Source organism: Syngnathus acus, chromosome 23 (genome assembly GCF_901709675.1).
Source record: "Syngnathus acus chromosome 23, fSynAcu1.2, whole genome shotgun sequence".
NCBI lineage: Eukaryota > Metazoa > Chordata > Actinopteri > Syngnathiformes > Syngnathidae > Syngnathus > Syngnathus acus.
The window spans coordinates 4,023,344-4,046,426 of record NC_051107.1 but is presented as its reverse complement, the minus strand read 5'-3'; the positions used below and the strand labels follow the sequence as shown (position 1 = coordinate 4,046,426).

Here is a 23,083-nt window from a genome sequence, read left to right as displayed (position 1 = left end):
ACACATTTGTATAATTTTTGAATAAAACTTTTGAAATAAATTTTGTAATATTAATTGAATGCGCTATTTTTGTATTTAATCTAAATATGGGCTTTTTTTCCCCTACCTTAATTATTAAAACTAAAATTTAATTCATGAAATACATTTTAAGTACTCAGCTGTCTTCATTTTTTTTTGAGAGCTTTCATATTTTTTATCTTTTTGACCCACAGAAACAAGAACTCCAGATTCTTTGCTGCGTTTCTATCATGTTCGCCGCAATCTTGTCCCGAGAGGAAGGAATTGCGATGTGTAACAAGAACAAGGACGTTCAGTGAGCGGGTTGCTCACGTCTCGGAATTATCGGCAGCTGATAATGAGGCAAAAAAAAAAAAAAAACAAGGTTGCAAAAGATAAAACAAGGCTGCTGTTTGCTTGATGAGCTCATAGGCGACGATAAAAAAAAGCAGATTAAGACGTTCTGTTTTGTTGTTCATCAAAAGGGATTATTTAAATGGGTGCGCTTCATTCAACCTGTACAGAACATATATCGTCGTAATGAATACAACACTGATAAGAGAAAAATCCTATTGCGCAAGAACAAAGAAGTGTGAGGTATAAAACAAAAGATGACTCGTGCATGGATGAGGTTGTTGACTTTTGAGTCATGACAACGATAAATTGTCCACCCTGCAGAATCTCACAAAGAGCTTCCGGTCCGTATTAAATAACATGCTTAAATGGGCCTATATCGAAAAAGATGTCATCAGCCTTCTTTTTCCTCCACTTCTTCGCTGGTGTCCGCTGTCTCTTCCTGCATTTCTTCCTCGGGGACATTTTCCTGGCTTTTCGTGACATCGCAAGTCTGCTCGTTAGGGAGCGGGGTGCGTTCCTCGTTGGGGGAGCCGATGGCCGCTTCGGACGTTTTGACTTCTGCTTCGTCCTCTTGCTTGACTTTGTCCTCTGGGAGCGGCTTTGCTCCGTCTTCAGTCGCCGCCTTTGTTCCCGCCTCGCTCATGTCGGTCGCCTGCTCCTTCGTCGGTAGCTCGTCTTCTGCGGCTTCCTTCGACGGGGGCGCGCTCTCCTCCGCCGGTGGGGGTGCGTTCGCCACGGAACTGGCGGCTGCCTCCGAGGGGGCCGCGCCTTCCTGCTGCTGCTGTTCGTCGTCGTCGTCGATCTCGTCCTCCAGCGGCGGGATCATGCCGCCTTCCCTTTCGCCGGGGAATACCTTGTCGGGGTAAAGCAGCCTCAGCTGCTCCTCAAAGTAGTCCTCCAAGTACAAGCCGGCGCTGCCCACTTCAGTAGTCGCCTGGAATCATAATACAGAAAACGAAATGGAGATAAATCAACAGTTCTCGTCTCTATGCGATCTGCACCCGTTTACCTTGTAGTACTTGGCACAGTTCATGAAAATGAGCCTCACGTCGGCGACAAACTCCTCGGGGGTAAGGTAACGCTTGCCGTCGCTCGTCTTCCCCTCCAGCTTCTTCTTCACGAGAGACAAATCCATCGGCTTGGTGATCACCTCTTTATATTTTTTGGACTCCTGTCGGAGAGAGTTGTTCTAATTTCAAAACACTTTTTCCAACGTTCCACTTGACTTATTTCTGTCAACGGGACTTACGCATGCGTGCTGGAAGTGGGTGCTAAAGTCACTGCAGAAGAGAAGCAGAAGCAGCCGCTCGCATGTCTGCAAACGACAAGGAACAGCGGGGGTTAAAGTTGCTGCAGCGTATTCAAAAAAAATAAAAAAATAAAAAATAAAGGTGCACCCTTTGGTCAACAGGTGGCAGTCTTTCTCCCGCCTGCGTGTCCTGCTTGTCGCATTCGTATTGCATCTCGGGTGAGACCAGGTCCCGGCAGAAGGAGCAGAACCACTCGCCGCTGAGAGAGACACGTTACACGAGGAGCGCAAAATATATTTAAGGTAGAAGCAGGCTTGTTACCTTGGCGACTCGTGCAGCAAAGGGATGTGGCAGGCCAGATGGAAAACTTTGGGACACTTGTCGCAGCACAGCAGCTCTCCTCCGTTCTGGCAAACGGCGCACCAGTCCTCGTTGGGGTCGTCCTCCGCCGCGGCGCTCTTCTCCGACGCCGGCTGGGCGCCGGGCTGAGGGCGGGGCTCGCTCGCCTGCTCCGACTCGGATTGGCGTGTGGAGAAAGGGGGGCCGATCTTGAGCTGCAGGGTGGGACACGCCCCCGTGCTGCTGTCGGGGAGGCTCGACTGCACCTAGGCGAGAAAAACAAAAACAGCGTGTTGGCGGAGAGGAAATATTGGAACGCCCAAAGAGCGGAGTAGCGCTTACAAAACGGACTTCATCCTCGTCCTCCGGTTCGTCCTTGATGATGATAATGGGCCCCGGGGACGACCTTCTCCGTCGCTTGGCCGAGGGAGCGGCTGGCGTCTCGGTGCTCGGCTTCCAGGACGGGGGCCTTGCCCGAGGAAGACAGAGAATATGATTCAAAATACATTGTCGTTGTTGCAACGTTCAACTCGTTCCAGTAGGGGTCACCAGAGAGTCAAAATGATTTAAAGAGCGGCACAAGGGATTCTTGCGTCTGTTTCCAATTGTGTTCTAAATCGAGATGGATATGCTTTTGCCGATAGTGAATTTGGAGTCTGAGGGCTTTTAGAAAGGTTTGAGCATGTCTTACCCTCCGCTTCGTTCCGAAGATGTCGGTTTAATCATGGGCGAGTTATGCCTTCCTTGAACTTGACAAATAACACAAAAAAAGGGGAAAATTACTTCTCACAAGCGGAAAATATCGCATCACTTGTTGTATTGATGGGATTGAACTAACCCAGTTTGTCAGTGCCCGCCGATGCTAGGCTTCTCGCCATTGTGATGCTAACGGACGGGCCCGGCCCACCGGCTTCGACCCTCTTCAGATAGCTGAAGTCTCCCATGTTCCGCTGAAGGAAGAAAAGAAAAAAAAAATCAAAACACGTTGTGAAGGGAGGAGGGGGCGTGACAAAAGCAGTGCATGGAATTGATCAGACTGACCTGGTTTGACGGTCCATGTGAGGCCCCTCCAGCGGACATGTGAGCTGGATAGCGAAAGGTCCCCTGTGCGGTTAAAAGAATATAAGCCTTTATACTTCTCGGAGCCGTGTTGACAAATCTAGTTTCCACATCTGGTTTGGTACCTGTGGAGTCGGGAACCCGGTGTTGGGCAGGATTGACGAGTTGGGACTCTTCGTGTTGGCATGGGCGGTCCCGAATCGCCGTCCCATCTGCGCCAAGCTGCTGTGGCCCTGAGATGGCGAGGAGCCCCCCTGGATGGGTCTGGTCGGCGGCGGCGGCGGTGGGCCCGGTGGGCCCGGTGGGGCGTGGGATCCGTGCGGCCCGGGGAGCCGGGCGTTCTGGTACCAGGACCAATGATTGGACGCGGCCTGCCTGTGGGGCTGCTGGGAAATTTTGTCAACCTGAGAGAGGATTTGTCAAAGCAAAGAGCGAATATTTCACGTCTGGCGTTATCCAATCAGCAGCGGCGACGCCAAGGGAAGTCTTCCAACCTGCATCTGCAGCTGGGCGAGCGTGCTCTGGCGCTGCTGAGCTAGCGACAGCGCCCCGCTCGCCAGATCTCCTCTGGGACCTGCTTGTTGGTTGGGCATGGACGGCTGGGCGGAGTTTCTCTCCACCACCAGAGAACCTGGAGAGCACAAGTCAGCCATGAAATCAGCAGGGACCCTTTGTCCATTTCAGCGGACTTACCCAGATCGACGTTTGAGGCCCAGAAACCGGAGCGGCACTGGAAGCGGACAGAACTCTGAGGGATGGTGGACGGATTGCATCTGGTGCCCATCAGATAGTGGATCTGGAATAAAATCTGAAGAGATTTTTTTTGTTGATGACTCCACATATCACAATTATTTATTCCTGTCGAGCATGACGTCAGTCACCAATCTCTTGCAGTAGAGGAGCGCCGTGCCGCTGTGGCTGGCCGTGGCCCACTTGGTGAAACTGATCACGTGGTCCAGTTGCCGGCGCAGCAGGTTGACTTCGTCCTGCTGCTTTTTCAGACCCAGCTCGTGATCTTTGGTAAGAGTCTGTGGAATGAACACGTTGGGGCAAAGTCGTTCGTCCGAAACGTTCCCGAGCGAGTCAAACCGACCTCAAGCTGGTTGGCGAGAACTTTTCCCTTTCTGTTAATCTCCATAATCAGATTGCAGATAGCCTTCTTTATTTCGTTGGTGACGGATTTGCGGTTTTCTTCAACTTGCTGCAGTCTTAAAAAAAAAAAGAAATCGATAAAAATCAAACAAGGTTTGTTACAAATATAACACACGACGACGCGGGAACATCGGACATACCCGCTGCTGATACAGTTGGACACCTCCTCGATGGCTCTCCTTTTTTCTTGCAGCTGCTGCGTCATGTTCTCCAGATACTGTCGGTGGTTCCGGTACGCATCCTCCAAAAACTGATAGCTAGACACAAACCATATTTCGGCAAAATCAACCCGAGAAACCTCAGACGGGAATCAATCACTGATGACATCATTTTATTTTTGATTGATGATATTCATACTTGTGATCCTTGTGTTTGAGCAGCTGACAGTCTCGACAGGTGAGTCGATCGCACGTCTCGCAAAAAAGCTTCAGCGGCTCCTGCTTGTGGATGTCACAAAAAACGGGCTTCTGGGAGGAGACAGCTACTGCTTCTGCACATGGGAAGGGAATGTCCATATATTAAAAAATAATCATAAATGTCAAATTGCTTCATTACCTGGTGACATTTCTTTCTTTTGTTGGATTGTGTGATCCCTGGTGAACTTCACCCTCTGGTGCGCCTCGATACAGGTCACACACAAGAACTCCACGCACTCCAAACAGTAACCCGTGGCCTCCGTGTTGTCGTCACAACTCATACACACCTGCCGGGAGAAATAAAAAAACTGTCAGGCCAGCGCTTGGACTTGAAGTCTCAAGTTCAGCCGCCCAACCTGGCTGTTTTTCTCCATGGTGCTGCTCGGGACCTCGGCCGAGTCCTTGACAAAGAAGTTGTCCAACATGTCCATTTCCCAGCATTCCTGTCGGCAAACCGGGCAACGGATGGTACCCACTGGATGGAAAGATCATCTCATGAGTCCTCTGAATCCTCCAGAATTAATATTGACAGTGTGATATTGGTGAGGATGCTTGACTCACATTGTTTGTTGTTTTCCACTTGGCCGAGGGGGTGGAGGGAGTGGTCCCTTCTGGGTTCGACCCCCCTGAACGGTGCCGGCAGGCATCTCTTGCAGAACGAGTGAAGACAAGGAAGCAGTTTGGGCTCTCGGTTATGAAAACTCAACTTGCAGATGGGGCAGGTGTCCATGAGCCCGAATGCGCCTTGTGGCTTCGGTCTCTCCTCCCCAAGGGGCAAACTCTCTGCCTCGTTCTCCACGATGATGACTATGTCGTCATTGGCAGTAATTTTGACACTCTGATCCATTTCAATAACACCTATTGATTATTCCAGGAGGTCAATCGATTGTAGCGTAACGTTGGGAAACAAAGGCCAGCCTACTTTGACATGTTATACTTCGGGACATGGCAAACATATCATATTTATCATATATTGTCTATTAATCATATATTAGTCACGAGTTGCACTAATAACAAGCTTATATGAGAAGTATTAAAAACGATTCGGCACTGGGAGGCTAGCATCGTTAGCAACGTAGCTTCCACGTTAATTTGCCCTTCAAGTCGTCCAGTACAGACAATTACAATATTTATAAATTAAAATTGCTTTTAATTAAAACCCTACCGAACGAATAAACGTTATAATTCACGTTACATACGTTTTATTGAAGCCGAAATGTCAGAAAAAGAGCCATCGGTTCTCTTTGACCACAACAGCTAGCCAAGCTACCCAGAATGCACCGCGGCGTCTTAAAGTGACAGTACGCCACTAAGAATGCCAATTTTCATGCGACACGGCCCCCATCATCCGATTTCACTCAAAAAAAAACATGGATGGCTGGAGTTAAATGATTATCTACGTAAGCCTGCTGTTCCACCTCCTATGTTTACATTTTCGCTCTTTGGACATGGGTGGGGTTTCCTACTGTGGCCAAAGTGCACGCAGCACAGCTTGCTGCAAGATTTAAATATCAGATATTGCAGCGTGGAGCGTTCCGTGCGCATGTTGCAGAGCTTGGGAAATTTTGATTATTTTTCTCATCATTTATAAAAATGAATTTGACAGCTGAGAGTCACGCTGTCCCTCTCTGCGACGGGATGAGCATGCCTGTGATAGGACTTGGTACTTACGCAGATCCACGCACGGTAAGAAAAATTGCACCACATCTGGAGATGATTAGGAAATAACTTGAAATTATTACACCACTATGAACGGACTTTTTTTTTTTTTTTCCCCCTTCCCAAAAGACCCCAAAAGACACTGCATACAATGCTGTGAAAGTTGCTATTGAGACAGGATACAGACACATTGATGGTGCTTTGGTTTATTTCAACGAACATGAAGTGGGACAAGCCATCAGGGACAAAATAGCGGATGGAACTGTTAAAAGAGAAGACATTTTCTACTGCGGAAAGGTTTGCAATACACGAGAACTGCTCACTCACCAATTCAAGAACTGATAATCTCTAAACGCCGTATTTCTGTGCAGCTCTGGAATACCTTCCATCCGCCAGAACTGGTCCGACCTGCTCTGGAGAGAACTTTGAGGACATTACAATTAGAATATGTCGACTTATACATCATCGAGTTGCCCACGGCGTTTAAGGTACACTTTGACGCGACGCGCGTTGCCAAATTAGTTATCGATGAATATTGATGACTTTTCTGCAGCCGGGAGATAACTTCTACCCCAAAGATGAGAACGGGAAGTACATTTATCATGACACAGATCTCTGTGCTACTTGGGAGGTGAGAATCAAACTGCACCCCTTAATTAATAAGTTAAGTATTAACTGTTAACAGGTAAGGGCAATACTGAGAATTCCGAATATTTGCTTAGAGTCTTTTTTCTACATTTTGTTTGCTATTAACTATTTTCCACTCCTGGCAAAAAAAAAAAAAAGGCTTTGGAAGCTTGCAAAGACGCCGGGTTGGCGAAATCTCTCGGCGTGTCCAACTTCAACAAACGGCAGCTGGAGTTGATCCTCAACAAACCTGGACTGAAACACAAACCGGTTTCAAATCAGGTGCAAATATGTACTGTGTAAAAAACACTTCCTGAACAAGGTAGACGATTGCGCAACCTTGTCCGGGGTCCTTATACTAAACAAAGGGAGAATGTTGCTGGACTAATTGTTTTGGTGTTACTAATTATATCCTGATGATTACATCTTAGGTTGAATGCCATCCTTATTACACTCAGCCAAAGTTGCTGGAGTTCTGCAGGCAGAAAGAAATTGTCATCGTGGGATACAGCCCATTAGGGACATCCAGAGATGCATCCTGGTATTGCGGAGCATCTTTCTCAAAAAGCAGTTTTGTTTAAAAAAGAAATTAAGATGCATTTACCAACAGGGTCAACTTAACCTGCCCGCCGTTATTGGAGGACGAGCTTCTCGCGTCGCTGGCTAAAAAGTACAAGAAGACGGCAGCTCAGATTGCTCTCAGATTTAACGTGCAGAGGGGAGTTGTGGTCATCCCAAAGAGCTTCAGCCTGTCTCGAATTAAGGAGAACTTTCAGGTTTGTTTTACGAGTTAAGCGTAACGTGGAATTTGGAAAAAAGAAAAAAAATCATCTGGAATTGCGCCATCTGTGTAGATCTTTGACTTCTGCATTTCTGAAGAGGACATGAAGGCTGTTGAGGGTTTGAACAAGAATATTCGCTTCGTGGAACTCCTCATGTGGGTAAACGTGTGTACTCTGGCATTGGTATCATTTTAATTAATATATAGCTCATATTTTTCTGTTATTCAACAGGTGGGCCGACCATCCTGAATATCCATTTCATGATGATTACTAAACAACAATTTTATGAAGTATGTTTCGGCTCCTCCACAATCATATCGCATGTGGTTTGGAGTATTCTCTATAAATCAGGGTGGGGGCAAACTTCCAAAAATATGATCTCGAGAGGGGCAATGATATAAAATATTGTGTTTTTAAATTTATATTGAAATATTGACTATTCAAAAATTTTCCTTTTGTTTTGTTAGGGCCAGTTCACTCCCACGGACACACCCATGATGATGTGATTTCAAATCTTTTGCAATCAGCTATGTTACATTTTTAATGATTTTGTTGTTGTATCTCATTATTCCTGTATGTTTTTACACTAACCCTTCCTTTTTATGAATTATTTTGAATACCAACCATGAAATATCAATCAATAAGCTTCATTTTACCTTCATTACGCTTGTTATTACATGTCTGTACAACATGTACAAATGTACCTTGCTCGACATAGTAAAGTTTATTCAACAAAATAAGTATGAAAATAATCATTTTAATCTCGTTTTCTTTTTTTTTAAGGTTTTGTTTATATTTTGAAAAATTTAAACGCGTCAATGACGACTCCACACCGCCAGACGGCGCTAGCTCAACTAATGTAGCCCAAACAGGGGCAGACGATGTTTAAAAAGTGACATCAGAAAAATAACAATTCGGTTTTTTACATTTTAACCACGACGAGTACCAGTTCCGTAGCCACAATATTTCAAATTAACCCTGGCAAATCGAAGTTTTTAGCCAACGTTAGCTGCGCAATGCTTGGTAGCTAAGCTAACTAAATTAGCCCCCTAATGCTAGTTTCCTGTACGCGTCAATGAATGGCGGAGGCAAATGAACGCATCAGTCAACAATGTACAATACTAACCAATTTGGGAGGTTAGTGATGGATAATTTCAAAAAGATCGAAATACCTTCAGTGGCTGAATACTGCTCGGCGTGAGTCCGCTCGGTTGGAAGTGCAGCATCGCGAAGAGATCATGTGTTACACAGGTACACACACCGAGCTAGGTTAGCACTTACAGCTAACGTCGCCATCCTGGATTGTAATTCTTTGAATTTACAAGAAGGTATGAGTTTTGCCATCAAATAATGGAGAAAGTCGTCTACTCACCCCGATCGTCTATCTCCTCCGTGAGAGAAGCGTGATGGCGTTTTGGACTGACACTGCCCTCTGTACCCTGTAGGTGAGGCGACAAAGCGCCGCAAATCCAAGCTTTTTGCATGAATCCTAGCTGGAATAACGTTCAAAATAGCTCCATTTCATCCCTTATCCGAAACGTCATTGACGTTTTTTACACCAAGGAAGATGATGGAGGAAGTTCCACGCGAGGAGGAACATTTGGATTCAGTCATGGCCTGGTGAAAGCAACTTGGAAATATTTACTAAAACACATTTACAAGACTTCTTGAGGGGGAGGGAAAAAAAAAAAAAAACATCCAAACATGTCTGCCATCGGCGAGTTTGTGCCCCCTCCGGAATGTCCCGTTTTTGAGCCAAGTTGGGAGGATTTCTCGGACCCCCTTGGATTTATCAACAAGATCCGACCCATCGCTGAGAAAACTGGCATCTGCAAGATCAGACCCCCGGAGGTAAATAGAAAAACATCCACGTAACAACACGAAAACATAAACTCATATGAGTTGATTTCTGGTTTCTTTTCTTCCTGTCAATTTTTTCCATGGGCCTGTATTTAGAAAAACAGGACCATTTCCCATCACTCCAATTAGAGGTCACACAAGGCTTCTATTGTGGGCACCACCACTCATACTCCTTCATTTTACCTTCCATAGCATAATTTTATATTATCACCGCCCAAAAAACATATTAAAGGCGGAAAATAGTGAGAAATTCCACTCACATTTGATGTATTCATCGAGCTAATTTACGTTAGCTACGTCAACTCGACGTTGGGCCTCAGGTAGCCCAGTCACGCCTCATTTTATTTTTGTCGGTTGTGCAGGCCTAAAAGCCAACATTTTAAACTTTGTTTTTTTTTCCTCGATGGAATTGTTTTTATACGAACGAGAAGCTTTAATCACAAAACAAAACAAACACAAAAAAAAAACAGCGATGAAAAAGTGGGCAGGTCCTGTGGTGACCACAACCCACTTCAAAGTCACCATTTCCTCAAAACGTCGTGAATGAAGTGAAGTGAATGCTATAAATCGTATTAAATCGCGATTACGCCTCTTATTTTACTTTTATGCGTCAACTTATTTCATTTTTTTTTTTTTCCTCTTCTGCAAGGACTGGCAGCCTCCGTTTGCGTGCGACGTGCGTCACTTCCGGTTTACTCCTCGAGTCCAAAGATTGAATGAACTTGAGGTGAGTTTATAATCATTATTATGACAAATAATAAATAAGAAAAATATGTTTCATTTTTATATTTTGGCTTGATAATTCAAATGAACCAACATTTCCCCACTAGATGTACTTTTGTATTGCAGTGCATGAGGAAAATAAAAAGAATAGGAGGGTGCTGTTCTTCACTTCCGGTTTTCTCTCATCTGCTTCCAGGCACTCACTCGGGTTAAGCTCAATTTTCTGGATCAAATTGCCAAATTCTGGGAACTGCAGGGATCCAAGATTCGTTTCCCCCACGTGGAGCGAAAGGTCCTAGACCTGTATCAACTCAGCAAGGTAAAACTGTTGCATGAAGGATTCTATTTGTATAATATTCAACATCTTTTTTTTTTTTTTGTTCAGGTTGTGTCATCCGAAGGTGGCTTTGTGACCGCGTGTAAAGAGAAGAGGTGGTCCAAAGTGAGCAGCCGAATGGGCTTCCCGCCAGGGAAAGGCACCGGCTCACTCTTGCGGTCCCATTACGAAAGGATCCTTTACCCCTACGAGCTCTTCCAGTCCGGAGCCACTCTAACCGTAAGCCATCATTTATTTATTTTTCCCCCGGTATATTATTTTTCAGCCGTTTGCACGTTTCCCGTCCCGTTAGGGCATCCAGCAACTGTACGAGGATGGAGACGACGGCGAGGAAGTCGATGAAGGAGTCGGCGAGGAGGCCACGGAGGAGGACGAGCAAGAGGAAGACGAGGACAAAGACGGAGAGGTTGATGCAGCGCAGGTGAAAGAGCGCCCGTTGGCCGAAAGACGCTCAAGGCGACTTAAATCAGAGGCGGGTGTCAAGAAGGATTTTTTTTTTTATCCTGTTTACCGAATTACATAAGGTAAATGTTTCGTTTGTGTCTTACCAGAGGGAAAACAAAGAACCCAAAGGCCTCAAACTCTTCGGTGCCAGTCCCAAGATGGTGGACTTAGAAATTGTGTCAGCAGGTAAGAAACACGAATCGGCCCACATTTTTGATTTCCGTCGTGAAATGCTTAAAAATGTTTCCCTTTGGCGTTAGACGACGGCTACACCAAAAAACATCGTCACCTCAAAGCTCAAGCCTTCGCCATCAAAATGAGACCACGCAAGGAGACGCTCGAAGTCAACTTTGTGAGTGTGGGACTACATTTTGTCAACTCCGGTCGCTTTCCTAACATGGTCCGTACCTCCAGATCGACCTATACTTCTGTCTGATGTGCGGGCGTGGCGACGAGGAGGACCGCCTGCTCCTGTGCGACGGCTGCGACGACAGCTACCACACCTTCTGCCTGATTCCACCTCTCCATGATGTCCCCAAAGGTGACTGGCGCTGCCCCAAGTGTGTCGCCGAGGTAAACCCAACACGACTATGCTCAATTTCCCTTCTGTATTTTTTTTTTTTTTTGTTTCATTTTTTTCCCCCCTCTTATGCTTACGTAGGAGTGCAGTAAGCCCAGAGAGGCGTTTGGCTTTGAGCAGGCGGTGAGGGAATACTCGCTCCAAAGTTTCGGAGAAATGGCCGACCAGTTCAAGTCGGACTACTTCAACATGCCGGTCCATGTACGCAAACGATTTTCGTCAGCCTTCATGTACACATGTTAAAAGTTTTTTTTCGCAGATGGTGCCCACCGAGCTGGTGGAGAAAGAATTCTGGCGCCTGGTGAGCAGCATCGAGGAGGACGTCATCGTGGAGTACGGCGCCGACATCAGCTCGAAGGACGTGGGCAGCGGGTTCCCCGTCCGAGACGGCAAGAGGAGGCTGCTGGGAGATGAGGAGGTGAGCGAGATTTTTTTTTTTTTTACAGGGTTACAAATAGTCATGGATCTTTTTCTTGTTAGGAATACGCCAACTCTGGTTGGAATTTAAACAACATGCCGGTGTTGGAGCAGTCGGTCCTCACGCACATCAATGTGGACATCTCAGGCATGAAGGTGCCCTGGCTCTACGTCGGCATGTGTTTCTCCTCCTTCTGCTGGCACATCGAGGACCACTGGAGTTACTCCATTAATTTCCTCCATTGGTGAGATTGGACGCTCGTCTTCGTCAGCCGTCGCAAAAGTTTCAACTCCGGTTTTCGGACATCAGGGGCGAGCCGAAGACCTGGTACGGAGTGCCGGCGTCGGCAGCGGAGCAGCTGGAGGCGGTGATGAAGAAGTTAGCTCCCGAGTTGTTTCAGTCGCAGCCGGACCTCCTCCATCAGCTGGTCACCATCATGAACCCCAACATCCTCATGGAGCACGGTGTGCCTGTATGTGACCTCCACCACACTCCATCCACTTTTATTTTCGATGATATTAATGACATTATGTTTCCTTTCTAGGTGTACAGGACCAATCAGTGCGCAGGGGAGTTTGTGGTGACCTTCCCGCGAGCTTACCACAGCGGCTTCAATCAGGGTTACAATTTTGCCGAGGCTGTTAACTTCTGCACCGCCGATTGGGTAAGGCGTCCTCCAAGGTTCACGAACGAGTCCCGTGAAAATCTGAATCCGATTTCGTCCTTCGCAGTTACCGATGGGCCGTCAGTGCGTGGCCCACTACCGACGCCTTCATCGCTATTGCGTCTTCTCTCACGATGAGCTGCTGTGCAAGATGGCCGCCGATCCGGAGAGCCTGGACGTGGAGCTGGCCGCCGCCGTCGTTAAGGAGATGGGGGAAATGTTGGACGAGGAGACGCAGCTCAGAAAGACAGTGCAAGAAATGGTCGGTGATTTTGTCCCAACATTTTGTGGTTCAAAAAACTGACTTGTTGTCCTTTGCCTGTAGGGGGTGCTGTCTTCCGAGCAGGAAGTTTTTGAGCTGGTCCCCGACGACGAGCGGCAGTGCCACAAGTGCAAGACCACCTGCTTCCTTTCGGCGCTCACCTGCTCTTGTTCTCCGGATCGACTAGTTTGTCTCCACCACGCGGCAGATCTTTGCGACTGCCCTCTCAGCAACAAGTGCCTCAGGTAAGCTCTTCGAAAAAATTTTTGGGGGGCACGACTTAGCTTAGGTACACATCGTCATCTTCAGATATCGCTACAATCTGGAGGAGTTTCCCGCCATGCTGTACGGCGTGAAGAATCGTGCGCAGTCGTACGACACTTGGGCAAAAAGGATCAACGAGGCCTTGGCTGCAGAGCAGAAGAACAAAAAAGGTTTCCACCCATCTCCGTTATTCACAGCTCCTTTGTGTGGGAAATGATCCAATTTCAATTTGGCTCTCTCCCATAGATCTAATTGAGCTGAAGGTTTTGCTGGAGGACGCAGAGGACAGGAAGTACCCGGAGAATTCTCTATTCCGCCGCCTCCGAGAAATGGTGAAAGAGGCCGAGACCTGCTCGTCCGTAGCTCAGATGTTGCTCAGCCGTAAACAGAGACACAGGTAAGGTGACGACACGAGCGAGACATTAACGCATTGACCACCATATTTTTTTTTTTTTCGCCAACCCACAGCAGCCGCCTGCGTTCTGAGAGCAGTCGGACCCGAAGCAAGCTGACTGTGGACGAGCTCAAGGCCTTTGTGGAGCAGCTTTACAAGCTGCCCTGCGTCATCAGCCAGGCCAGACAAGTGAAGGTTCGTATCACCAAAAATGGGTTGACAAAAAAAAAAGATGGAGTGATTGTTTGCCTCGCACGTGTTTACAGGAGTTACTTGAGAACGTGGAAGAGTTCCACGAGCGAGCCCAGGTCGCGCTGGCGGACGAACTGCCCGATTCCTCCAAGCTCCAGGCCCTTCTGGACATGGGCAGCGGGCTAGATGTGGAGTTACCTGAGCTTCCTCGCCTCAAACAGGAGCTCCAGCAGGCCCGTTGGCTCGATGAGGTTGGCCTTGAAATACGTGATCCTCAAACTGGGGTTCCCGGGAACACAGCCGTGACATGGGGATCCACAAAATAAATAATCTATGCTGAAAAATATTTCTAACAAGTCTTCAAACGACATCTGTGGTCTTTTCAAGGTGCGCGTCACTTTGACGGAGCCTCACCGCGTCACCCTGGAGCTGATGAAGAGGCTCATCGATTCCGGGGTCGGCCTCGCTCCCCATCTCGCCGTGGAGAAGGCGATGGCTGAACTGCAGGAGATCCTCACCGTCTCTGAAAAATGGGAGGACAAGGCCCGTGCTTGCTTGCAGGCCAGGTATTTCTCCACAGATGTGTTGCTTAAAAGTAGCAAGATGAGTCACTCCTGCCTCATTGTCTTTAAACAAAAGACCTCGGCACAGTATGGTGACGTTGGAAAGTATCGTGCTGGAGGCCAGGAACATTCCAGCATACCTACCCAATATTTTAGCTCTACGAGATGCTCTGCAAAAAGCCAAAGACTGGACAGCCAAGGTGGACGCGATTCAGGTACAGAAGATCTTCCGTTCCAAAAACAATATTTTCATCTTGAGTTCACAGTGACAAAGATTTTTTTTTATCTCCACACAGAGCGGGAGTAGCTACGCTTACCTGGAGCAGTTGGAGAACCTGCTGGCTCGGGGTCGTTCCATTCCCGTCCGTCTCGATCCGCTGGCCCAGGTGGAGTCGCAGGTTGCTTCGGCGCGAGCCTGGAGGGAGAGGACCGGCCGCACCTTTCTCAAAAAGAACTCGACATACACTCTACTCCAGGTACGATGTCGCATCTCAGGTAGCGTTAAAAAAATAAAATAAAATTTGAAATAGTGATTGTAGTACCTCCCGTGATGATCCATATGGTCTTTTAAGGTTCTCAGTCCTCGCGTGGACATCGGCGTGTACGGCAACAGCAAGAGCAAGCGGAAACGAGTGAGGGAGCTGATGGAGAAAGACCGGGGAGGCTTCGACCCGGACAACTTGAGCGACGTGGACGAGAACCCGGAGGAGTCGCGAGACCCCTCCACCGTGGTCGCTGCCTTCAAAGCCAAAGAGCAGAAAGAGGTGGAAGCCATCCACTCGCTTCGTGCCGCCAACCTGGCCAAGATGGCCATGGCGGATCGAATCGAGGAGGTCAAGTTCTGCCTCTGTCGGAAAACGGCCAGCGGGTTCATGCTGCAGTGCGAGCTGTGCAAGGATTGGTTCCACGGTGTGTGCGTGCCTCTGCCCAAGACGGGAACGCAGAAGAAGCTCGGCGCCGGTTGGCAGAGCAATAGCAAGGACTCCAAATTTCTCTGCCCGCTGTGTCAACGGTCCAGGCGGCCGAGGTTGGAGACCATCTTGTCTCTGCTGGTGTCGCTGCAGAAGCTTCCTGTGAGACTACCAGAAGGCGAGGCCCTCCAGTGTTTAACTGAGAGGGCCATGAGTTGGCAGGTATGGCTTCTCAAACATTTTTGGGGTCACCTCTCCTGGACCCTGAACATTTGAGAACCAAAATGACCCACGAGTGAGGAAAAACTGAGGAACTTATGTTAACTAACGGTCAACGTTGCTACCAGGACCGGGCACGTCGAGCTCTGGCCACGGAGGAACTGTCGTCGGCTCTCGCAAAGCTGTCCGTTTTGAGCCAGCGCATGGTGGAGCAGGCCGCACGGGAGAAGACGGAGAAGATCATCAACGCCGAGTTGCAGAAAGCCGCGGCCAACCCCGACTTGCAGGTAAGACCACGGCTGGAATCCACCATCAGACGAAACTTGAGAGAACCTTGTTGTCTTCTAGGGTCACATCCAGACCTTCCAGCAGTCAGGCTTCAGCAGAGCCACGTCGCCTCGCCAGTCTGTGGACTACGACGACGAGGAGACGGACTCAGATGAGGACATCCGGGAGACGTACGGTTACGACATGAAGGTAAACCCGGACATGAAATCAATCTGAGGTAAACGCTCTGCCTTACATATAATTCTGTTGCGTTTCCAGGACCCAGGTGAGGTGAAACCGTACCTCTTCTGCGACGACGAGATCCCGGTTAAGTCCGAAGAGGTGGTTAGTCACATGTGGCCGACGGCCACGCCTTCGTTCTGCGCCGAACACGCCTACTCCTCAGCTTCCAAGTCTGTCGTGCAAAGTAAGGCGTTAGTGATTCCCAAACGATTGTTTACCATGATATAAATTTTTTATTTTTTTCCCCCAGATGTGGGAACGCCAAGAAAGCAGCCCAGGAAGACTCCTCTGGTACCTCGCAGTCTGGAGCCGCCGGTGCTGGAGCTGTCTCCGCAAGCCAAGGCCCAGCTTGAGGAGCTGATGATGCTTGGTGACCTGCTGGAAGTGTCTCTAGATGAGACCCAGCACATTTGGAGGATCCTGCAGGCCACGCATCCCCCCTTGGAGGAGAGATTCCTACAGGTTATGGAGGTATAGGCACCATTTGTGGAGACTGAGGGCTATCAATGTTCCAATTAATTTGAATTATTTTTAACTGGATAGAATCTTTTTTATAACTTCACTTACATTTTTTTTTTTTTTTCTACAGCCTGATGACGGTCCAATGGAGAAGTCTCTGAAAATGAAGATCAAGGATTCAGAGAAGAAGAGGAAGAGGAAGCTGGAGCGAGCCGAGCACCACCATCACCACCACCATCACCATCACATGTTGATGTCCTCGGCCGGGACGCTGGGCGGCGTGCGACCGTCCAAGTCCAAAGAACTAAAAAGAGCCGGCTTGGAGCTCAGCCTCGGTGGGAAAGCCAAGAAGAAGAAGCTGAAACTGGGCTTGGATAAGAACCGGGAGATGAAGCAGCTGGCTAAACGTTTAGCCAAGGAGGAGAAAGAGAGGAAGCGGAAGGAGAAAGCCGCCGCCAAAGCAGAGGCCATCAGAGAAGGGCTGGAGAAGAGGAAGGAGAAGAAGATTCTCGACATCCCCTCGAAGTACGAGTGGTCCGGTGCCGAAGACTCCAACGACGAGAACGCCGTGTGCGCGGCCAAAAACTGTCAAAGACCGTGTAAAGACAAGGTGAAACACACACACACAAAAAAAAAACAATCATTACAAATAATTGATAGACATATCGACAGATTACATGTTAACAGATGTCAGAGTGCGGTCAGCAATATTTTCCACCATGTTTATACTTAACTGTACGATTCACTGTAAAGCTCCCGTGCTTGTGGAATTCCCTTTTGAGTTAATCGCAAACAAGTTCCCGAAATGAACTTCATGGAACTTCGATGGTATACGGACAGCTGACGACAGCACTAGAACACCATAAAGAGAGTTACACGTAACTTATTAACAGGTCGAGCCGTCGCCGAGCTCTTGCGAGACGCCGCATGAGGCTCGCCACTAAGTTAACAAATGGCCAGTCTGCGACGGCCAATCACAGCCGTGAGATTTGGTAGGCTTGCCGCACGAGCGGAATTTTATTTGTACTGGTTTAAGCCAATTAGGCTGACTCATATGTGTCTATTTTTTACTTTAAAAAAAAAAAAAAAAAGCCAGACGGCTCAATAGAACCTTCTTTTTGGTGCCCAAGGTGGACTGGGTCCAATGCGACGGCGGCTGCGACGAGTGGTTCCACCAAGTGTGCGTGGGCGTCTCCTGCGAAATGGCCGAGAACGAAGACTACATCTGCGTGGACTGCTCCCTCAAGGCCGTCGGGTCCAGGCGGGGAGGCGGCTCGACCCAAACCCCCGAGGAAACCGTGGCGATGCTAGCCGCGCCAGGACTGCTGGCGGCCGGCGCTTCTTGGCCCCGCCCCCCCGCCACCGCCGTCCATCTAAACCCGCCGGAGGAACCTCCCCAGAACAGTTAGCACTACGTCGGGCTTGAAAGTCCAGGATGGCAATAGACCCTTTCCACGTAGAAGCCTATTTCTCGAACTTCTTGCATCATCAACCTCAACACACAAATATTTGTCAGCGTTCTTGGACCCGACCAGAGTTTTAGCTCGAGCAACTGCTGCCCAGATATCTCCCACGCTTTCAATAACCAATCAACAAACTCCTCCAGACTTGTCTGGTTAGGTAAAAATGGTTGTAATGTAGTGGAATTATTTATAATGTATATAGCTTCCAAAGCAATTAAAATAATGGGTTGTGGCATTTTTGATTTCTCACCTTTTAATAAACTATTGCTAGTCAAACAATTGTAGTCTGCAGATGCTGATTATTCTGTAGTTTATTTTGTCTTTTGCAGAAAGGAATGTGCTGGGGGAGGAGGAGGAAGAGGAGGAGGTGGGGGGCTACTCATAACTTGCCCCCGGGTACATTCTGGCGTAAACTCGCCTCAACCGCTTTTGGTCGCAGTGAGTCGCCAGTACTGAGAGCTTCTTGAATTATGATCGCTTGTCCTCTGTTATTTTCAGCTTTTGTGCATTTTAGTTGAAAATAATGATAAATAAGAATCAATAAAATGTTATCTTCAATGTTTTGCATTTAAAAAAATATCAGCATATCACCAGATTGATGTGACAAAAATGTAATTCATGAAATAAAAATATTTGATATCATGCATTCGTGGCACAAATGACAAGATCAAACTTTTCAGGTGGTCTTCCATCATTTTTTCGAATGTCAAGTTTAAGCCACGCACTTTGCTCTCAGGCGGGCGGCCGCATGACGGCAAAGACTGGAGGCTGGCCTAAGTTTAGCGTTACAAGCCCCCGCCTCCTCCCCCCCTCCCCCCACTTTTGTCTTTAAATTCTAAATCTTGAGCATTTACTGGTAAACCACCTGTGGCACGCGTGAAGCATACACGGGAATGATGGGTAAGCTCGCTCGCTCATCAACGCTCACCTTTGGCTTCTGTGCGATGAATAAAATCCCAACATTTCTCTTATTTTTAGCTGACGCCGCCAAGGTGGCCCTCCGGAATGGCGCCGCCGTCCCCGAACCCACCTCGGAGGTGAAGATGGAGGAAAGGGGCCAGTGGAGCAACAAGGTGGAATTCATCCTGTCCGTCGCCGGATCCATCATCGGTCTGGGGAACATGTGGCGCTTCCCGTACCTCTGCTATAAGAACGGAGGAGGTGAGGAATTCCATTCTTAAAAACTTGTCCCCCCCCCTCCCAATGTTTTGTTGTCACGCTCAGAAAATACAAAGACTTTCTTGTTTTTGACCCCCGCTGTTTCGTTTAAATGTAAATGAGCTCCCGTCTTAAAGAGATCATCTTCACCCCCTTTTTTTTCCGACGGGGGTGTCTTGAAACAGCATGTGCTCCCTCTGCTTTGCCTCGGCGGGGTGGCAAGGTCAAAGTTCAGGTTCTAGCCGGGTCGCACAGCTGTTGTTGCTCCTCACTCGCAACAGCTGTCCCCGCAGAGAGGTGGAAATGTGAGCGTGCCGCCAAACATCTCGGGCCACCCACCCATAAGGGAAAGAAGACCCCTCCAGCTTGACTTTCACCAAAAAGGAACCCCCAAAATAAGTAAGCGTCTGCTTTCTCCACTTCTCAGGTGCCTTCCTCATCCCGTACCTCATCTTCCTTTTTGCCTGCGGAGTTCCCGTCTTCTTCCTGGAGACGGCCCTCGGTCAGTTCACCAGTCAGGGAGGAGTGACGTGCTGGAGAAAAATCAGCCCTTTGTTTGAAGGTACAATCACTCCATAAAGGGATAGGAAAAGTCTACACACCCCTGGCAATTTTTTTTTTTATATTAAATACAATTAAAAAAAAAAAAAAAAACATCTCATTTACGTACATACTATTTTTTAACTGTCTTCAGGTCTTGGCTATGGCACACAAGTGATAGTGACCCTGCTGAACTTCTACTACATCATCGTCCTGGCTTGGGGGATGTTCTATCTATCTTTCTCCTTCTCCTGGGATCTACCTTGGTCTTCCTGCAACAACTCATGGAACACAGGTAATAAAATAATTTGTATTCGTGCCCTCCGAATGACCTCATGACTTCTCCAGAAAACTGCGTGGAGTTCCAGAGGAGAAACACCTCCGTCAACCAAACCATCTCCTTCAATGCCACATCTCCGGTCATGGAGTTTTGGGAGTGAGTTCTCAAGTCGTGACGGGCGATCATGTTGCCATGTGACTCCTCTGCACTGATGTTTGGTCTCGACAGGAGACGAGCGCTGAGGATCTCGCCCGGCATCGACCACATGGGCTCGCTCAACTGGGATCTGGTCCTGTGTCTGTTCATCGCCTGGGTCATGTGCTACTTCTGCATCTGGAAGGGGGTTAAATCCACAGGAAAAGTAGGTGGCAAGCGAAAAAGAAAATATTTACAAATATGGAAACCAAATCTTTTGGAATATTTAGGTGGTCTACTTCACTGCAACCTTCCCCTATCTGATGCTGATCGTGCTTCTGGTGAGGGGACTCACTCTACCTGGTGCAGGGATTGGGATTCAGTTTTACCTTTACCCTGATTTGGGACGTCTGGGAGACCCACAGGTACCAAAATGCAACTTCAGGCACAAATACAACTGCTTCATGAAGCAATTCTGAAGCTTCATTCATATTATGCATGGATAACTGGAACAGTATGACCTTCCCACTCCAAAATCCCCAATGAGAGGCTTTTTTGGTCTTGTGCCCCCTGCTGGTGAGGTTGCAGCAGATGCAGGTTCCCCATGGTTCTCTGCTGTGGGAGCCTGCTGGGTCCATCTGCGCTGTAAACTGGGACTGTAAACAGGAGAGCAAGTCCTTGTTTTGCTCCATTGTTGTGGTTGGGGCCTGTTTTGAAAGCGTGTTTTGGTTTTTGAAAACTTGGTTTCATAATTATCCCAGTTATTACTTCTGCAATGATTGTCCCTGGTGCATGCCATGCACTTTTTCATAACTTGCCTATTATTGTTGTTTTTTTTTGAAGGTATGGATGGATGCTGGGACCCAAATCTTTTTTTCCTATGCGATCTGCTTAGGCTCTTTGACAGCACTAGGCAGCTATAACAAATACAATAACAACTGCTACAGGTAGGATCGGATTTTTCCCCTTGTGTGTATTAATTTTGCACAAAAAACATTGTAAATAAATTGTCTGTATTGCAGGGATTGCCTGGCGTTGTGCTTTCTGAACAGCGGCACCAGTTTTGTGGCCGGATTTGCCATCTTTTCCATTTTGGGCTTCATGTCTTACGAGCAGAACGTTCCCATCTCGGAGGTGGCGGAATCCGGTGAGGCTGGACGCCAATACGGTCAAGCTAATGTAATTTAAAATGAAATCTGTTTGCAGGTCCCGGTTTAGCTTTCATTGCTTACCCACGCGCCGTGACCATGATGCCCTTCTCCCCCCTTTGGGCCGCCCTCTTCTTCATCATGATTGTTTTTCTTGGGCTGGACAGTCAGGTGAGGATTATTCCACGCTGCTGTGTCAATAGTGATGATTAACGCGACACTTTTTATTTGAAAGTTTGTATGCGTGGAAAGCCTCGTGACCGCCATCGTCGACATGTACCCCGCCACCTTCCGCCGGAAAAACCGCCGGGAGCTCTTCCTCCTCCTTGTGGTCTTCCTCTCCTTCTTGGTGGGCCTTATCATGCTCATGGAGGTAGGCTAGGGGACACGGCTCGGGGAGCCTCGGAGTGTTGGTGTCAATTTCACGTTGTCTTTTTCAGGGTGGCATGTACGTCTTCCAGCTTTTTGATTACTACGCCGCTAGTGGCATGTGTCTTCTCTTCATGGGCCTCTTTGAGACCGTCTGCATTGCATGGGTCTACGGTAAGCCGCCATCGAACAGATTTTTTTTTTTTTTTTTAAAGCTAAAATAAATATTCAAATGGGGACCCTTCCAGGTGCTGATCGCTTTTATGACAACATTGAAGACATGATTGGCTACCGTCCAGGACCTTACATCAAGTACTGCTGGATGTTCTTCACCCCAGCCACGTGTATTGTGAGTTGACATTTTTTTTTACAATGAATGACAATCATGCCTAACTTTTAGTTTAATTGTCTCCCCAGAGTACTTTTGCCTTCTCTCTCATTAAATACACACCCTTAAAATACAACAATGAGTATGTGTATCCGTGGTGGGGCTACGTGATTGGCTGGCTGCTGGCTCTCTCCTCCATGGTCTGCATCCCCCTGTGGATGGCCTATAAGATCATCACCACTCAGGGAACGTTCAGGGAGGTAATCCCACTTTGGTGCTTGCTTTCATAAATGTTTATAGTGCACGTCGGCATTTCTGGATTTTTTGTGTCTTCTTAAAGCGCATCCGGCTGCTCATCACACCATCTGAGGACTTGCCCAAAACCAAGAGAGAGCAAGAGAGGTTGCTGGCCATTTTTGCCCCTGAGGAAGACACCGGTAGGAATAAAAATAACTACCATCCTGTGTCGGAGCAAGATTCAAACTTATGAGCTACGCAGGTGGATTTTGGTTCAATTTTAAGAGCTGAATAGAATTAAAGACATATAAATCATTAATAGCTTGCTTGTGGATGCAGCCAACTCTTAATTCCAATTACTGTGCATAGCCCCAAAGCCCTGTTTGTATTATAATATATCATCATAAGTGATTTGGTATTTGTATTTCTAAGTTTTATTTTGCAATGTCAACAAGATTTCTGTGCTCACTGTTGTAGAACTAATGTCACTGTAGTCTTTTATTTTATACTGTAACAAATTGTCTGTACAAAGAAAATTTCAAGTCTCTTTTTAAATAAAATCCTCGGTGGATGTATCTATTGTCTGCTCTAATAATAATTGTACGCATTAACTGCTATGTTGTCCATATGTAAAAAGGATTTTTGCCCTACATGCCCATCCAAATTACCCCGTTATGGGATGAATGATATAGAAACCAGATAAGGTGAAAAAAAAAAAAAAAATATCAAAGATTGTGAGTTGACATTTGCAGGTGACGTATTAAGAAAGATGGTTCTTTATCATTTCTTTAAAAATGCATTTCTATGTATATAAAATGAACATAAAATGATTCGTCGGTAAGTAGATAAAAACACTTGTCATCTTTTTAAAAAAGAACTGACACAACCTAAATATGACGTATGCGCTCCAATTGAAAACATGCCGTTACTCCATCCTGATTGGCTCACAACACTGACGTCACACCCTTTCCATGCGCAACGTGCCTC

At 47.4% G+C, this 23,083-nt stretch overlaps 4 protein-coding genes across 10 annotated transcripts; 3 read left to right on the top strand and 1 right to left on the bottom strand.

The window, feature by feature from the left end:
- Window positions 1-416: 416 nt before the first annotated feature.
- Window positions 417-5,886, bottom strand: trim24 (tripartite motif containing 24). Of its 5 annotated transcripts, XR_005096406.1 has the most exons (20): window positions 5,132-5,886; window positions 4,927-5,045; window positions 4,710-4,857; window positions 4,512-4,644; window positions 4,295-4,411; window positions 4,096-4,210; window positions 3,884-4,030; window positions 3,696-3,810; window positions 3,497-3,633; window positions 3,128-3,406; window positions 2,985-3,047; window positions 2,782-2,893; window positions 2,635-2,692; window positions 2,286-2,412; window positions 1,926-2,209; window positions 1,752-1,863; window positions 1,604-1,669; window positions 1,364-1,525; window positions 679-1,288; window positions 464-638 (listed from the first exon to the last, which is right to left on the bottom strand). XR_005096406.1 is itself a non-coding variant. In XM_037242964.1 (19 exons), exons 1-19 carry the CDS (start codon window positions 5,415-5,417, stop codon window positions 746-748), a joined length of 3,105 nt encoding a protein of 1,034 aa, XP_037098859.1. In that variant the 5' UTR covers window positions 5,418-5,886; the 3' UTR covers window positions 417-745. The 5 variants fall into 5 exon arrangements, 4 of the variants coding, with proteins under 4 accessions (XP_037098859.1, XP_037098860.1, XP_037098857.1 ...); XM_037242964.1 differs by having other exon boundaries at window positions 417-1,288; window positions 3,128-3,388; XM_037242965.1 differs by having other exon boundaries at window positions 417-1,288; window positions 3,128-3,385.
- Window positions 5,887-6,026: 140 nt separating this feature from the next.
- Window positions 6,027-8,378, top strand: LOC119117040 (aldo-keto reductase family 1 member D1-like). 2 transcript variants are annotated; one of them, XM_037242984.1, is made up of 10 exons: window positions 6,027-6,256; window positions 6,359-6,526; window positions 6,601-6,717; window positions 6,783-6,860; window positions 7,016-7,138; window positions 7,288-7,397; window positions 7,467-7,632; window positions 7,711-7,793; window positions 7,870-7,928; window positions 8,106-8,378. In XM_037242984.1, exons 1-9 carry the CDS (start codon window positions 6,164-6,166, stop codon window positions 7,910-7,912), a joined length of 981 nt encoding a protein of 326 aa, XP_037098879.1. In that variant the 5' UTR covers window positions 6,027-6,163; the 3' UTR covers window positions 7,913-7,928; window positions 8,106-8,378. The 2 variants fall into 2 exon arrangements, with proteins under 2 accessions (XP_037098879.1, XP_037098878.1); XM_037242983.1 differs by having other exon boundaries at window positions 7,870-8,378.
- Window positions 8,379-8,544: 166 nt separating this feature from the next.
- kdm5a (lysine (K)-specific demethylase 5A) lies at window positions 8,545-18,180 on the top strand. Its single transcript, XM_037242961.1, has 29 exons — window positions 8,545-9,489; window positions 10,148-10,225; window positions 10,418-10,540; window positions 10,607-10,777; window positions 10,851-11,030; window positions 11,110-11,188; window positions 11,263-11,354; window positions 11,417-11,575; window positions 11,664-11,783; window positions 11,842-12,000; window positions 12,063-12,244; window positions 12,310-12,472; window positions 12,545-12,664; window positions 12,732-12,926; window positions 12,990-13,171; window positions 13,236-13,360; window positions 13,437-13,587; window positions 13,659-13,779; window positions 13,851-14,027; window positions 14,164-14,342; window positions 14,416-14,554; window positions 14,636-14,815; window positions 14,912-15,472; window positions 15,598-15,756; window positions 15,818-15,946; window positions 16,016-16,163; window positions 16,230-16,450; window positions 16,569-17,048; window positions 17,569-18,180. The coding sequence occupies exons 1-29, from the start codon at window positions 9,343-9,345 to the stop codon at window positions 17,845-17,847; spliced, it is 5,199 nt and encodes a 1,732-aa protein (XP_037098856.1). The 5' UTR covers window positions 8,545-9,342; the 3' UTR covers window positions 17,848-18,180.
- Window positions 18,181-18,674: 494 nt separating this feature from the next.
- Window positions 18,675-22,675, top strand: slc6a13 (solute carrier family 6 member 13). 2 transcript variants are annotated; one of them, XM_037242976.1, is made up of 15 exons: window positions 18,675-18,801; window positions 18,880-19,062; window positions 19,487-19,621; window positions 19,754-19,894; window positions 19,948-20,035; window positions 20,108-20,240; window positions 20,305-20,439; window positions 20,858-20,961; window positions 21,037-21,161; window positions 21,221-21,333; window positions 21,398-21,535; window positions 21,603-21,705; window positions 21,780-21,880; window positions 21,949-22,119; window positions 22,200-22,675. In XM_037242976.1, exons 1-15 carry the CDS (start codon window positions 18,795-18,797, stop codon window positions 22,347-22,349), a joined length of 1,827 nt encoding a protein of 608 aa, XP_037098871.1. In that variant the 5' UTR covers window positions 18,675-18,794; the 3' UTR covers window positions 22,350-22,675. The 2 variants fall into 2 exon arrangements, with proteins under 2 accessions (XP_037098871.1, XP_037098872.1); XM_037242977.1 differs by lacking the exon at window positions 20,305-20,439.
- Window positions 22,676-23,083: the final 408 nt, after the last annotated feature.

Coding starts and splice junctions, on each gene's coding strand:
- trim24 (XM_037242962.1), bottom strand. CDS start 5,417: ATGGATCAGAGTGTCAAAATTACTGCCAATGACGACATAGTCATCATC. Junction 3,634..3,695: donor GGCCTCAAACGTCGATCTGG/GTAAGTCCGCTG, acceptor TGTGCTCTCCAG/GTTCTCTGGTGGTGGAGAGA. Junction 1,526..1,603: donor CCCACTTCCAGCACGCATGC/GTAAGTCCCGTT, acceptor TCTCTCCGACAG/GAGTCCAAAAAATATAAAGA.
- LOC119117040 (XM_037242984.1), top strand. CDS start 6,164: ATGAATTTGACAGCTGAGAGTCACGCTGTCCCTCTCTGCGACGGGATG. Junction 6,718..6,782: donor AGTTGCCCACGGCGTTTAAG/GTACACTTTGAC, acceptor ACTTTTCTGCAG/CCGGGAGATAACTTCTACCC. Junction 6,861..7,015: donor ATCTCTGTGCTACTTGGGAG/GTGAGAATCAAA, acceptor AAAAAAAAAAAG/GCTTTGGAAGCTTGCAAAGA.
- kdm5a (XM_037242961.1), top strand. CDS start 9,343: ATGTCTGCCATCGGCGAGTTTGTGCCCCCTCCGGAATGTCCCGTTTTT. Junction 11,355..11,416: donor AGACGCTCGAAGTCAACTTT/GTGAGTGTGGGA, acceptor CCGTACCTCCAG/ATCGACCTATACTTCTGTCT. Junction 16,164..16,229: donor TTCCAAGTCTGTCGTGCAAA/GTAAGGCGTTAG, acceptor TTTTTCCCCCAG/ATGTGGGAACGCCAAGAAAG.
- slc6a13 (XM_037242976.1), top strand. Junction 19,895..19,947: donor CAACAACTCATGGAACACAG/GTAATAAAATAA, acceptor TGACTTCTCCAG/AAAACTGCGTGGAGTTCCAG. Junction 21,706..21,779: donor CTGCATTGCATGGGTCTACG/GTAAGCCGCCAT, acceptor GGACCCTTCCAG/GTGCTGATCGCTTTTATGAC.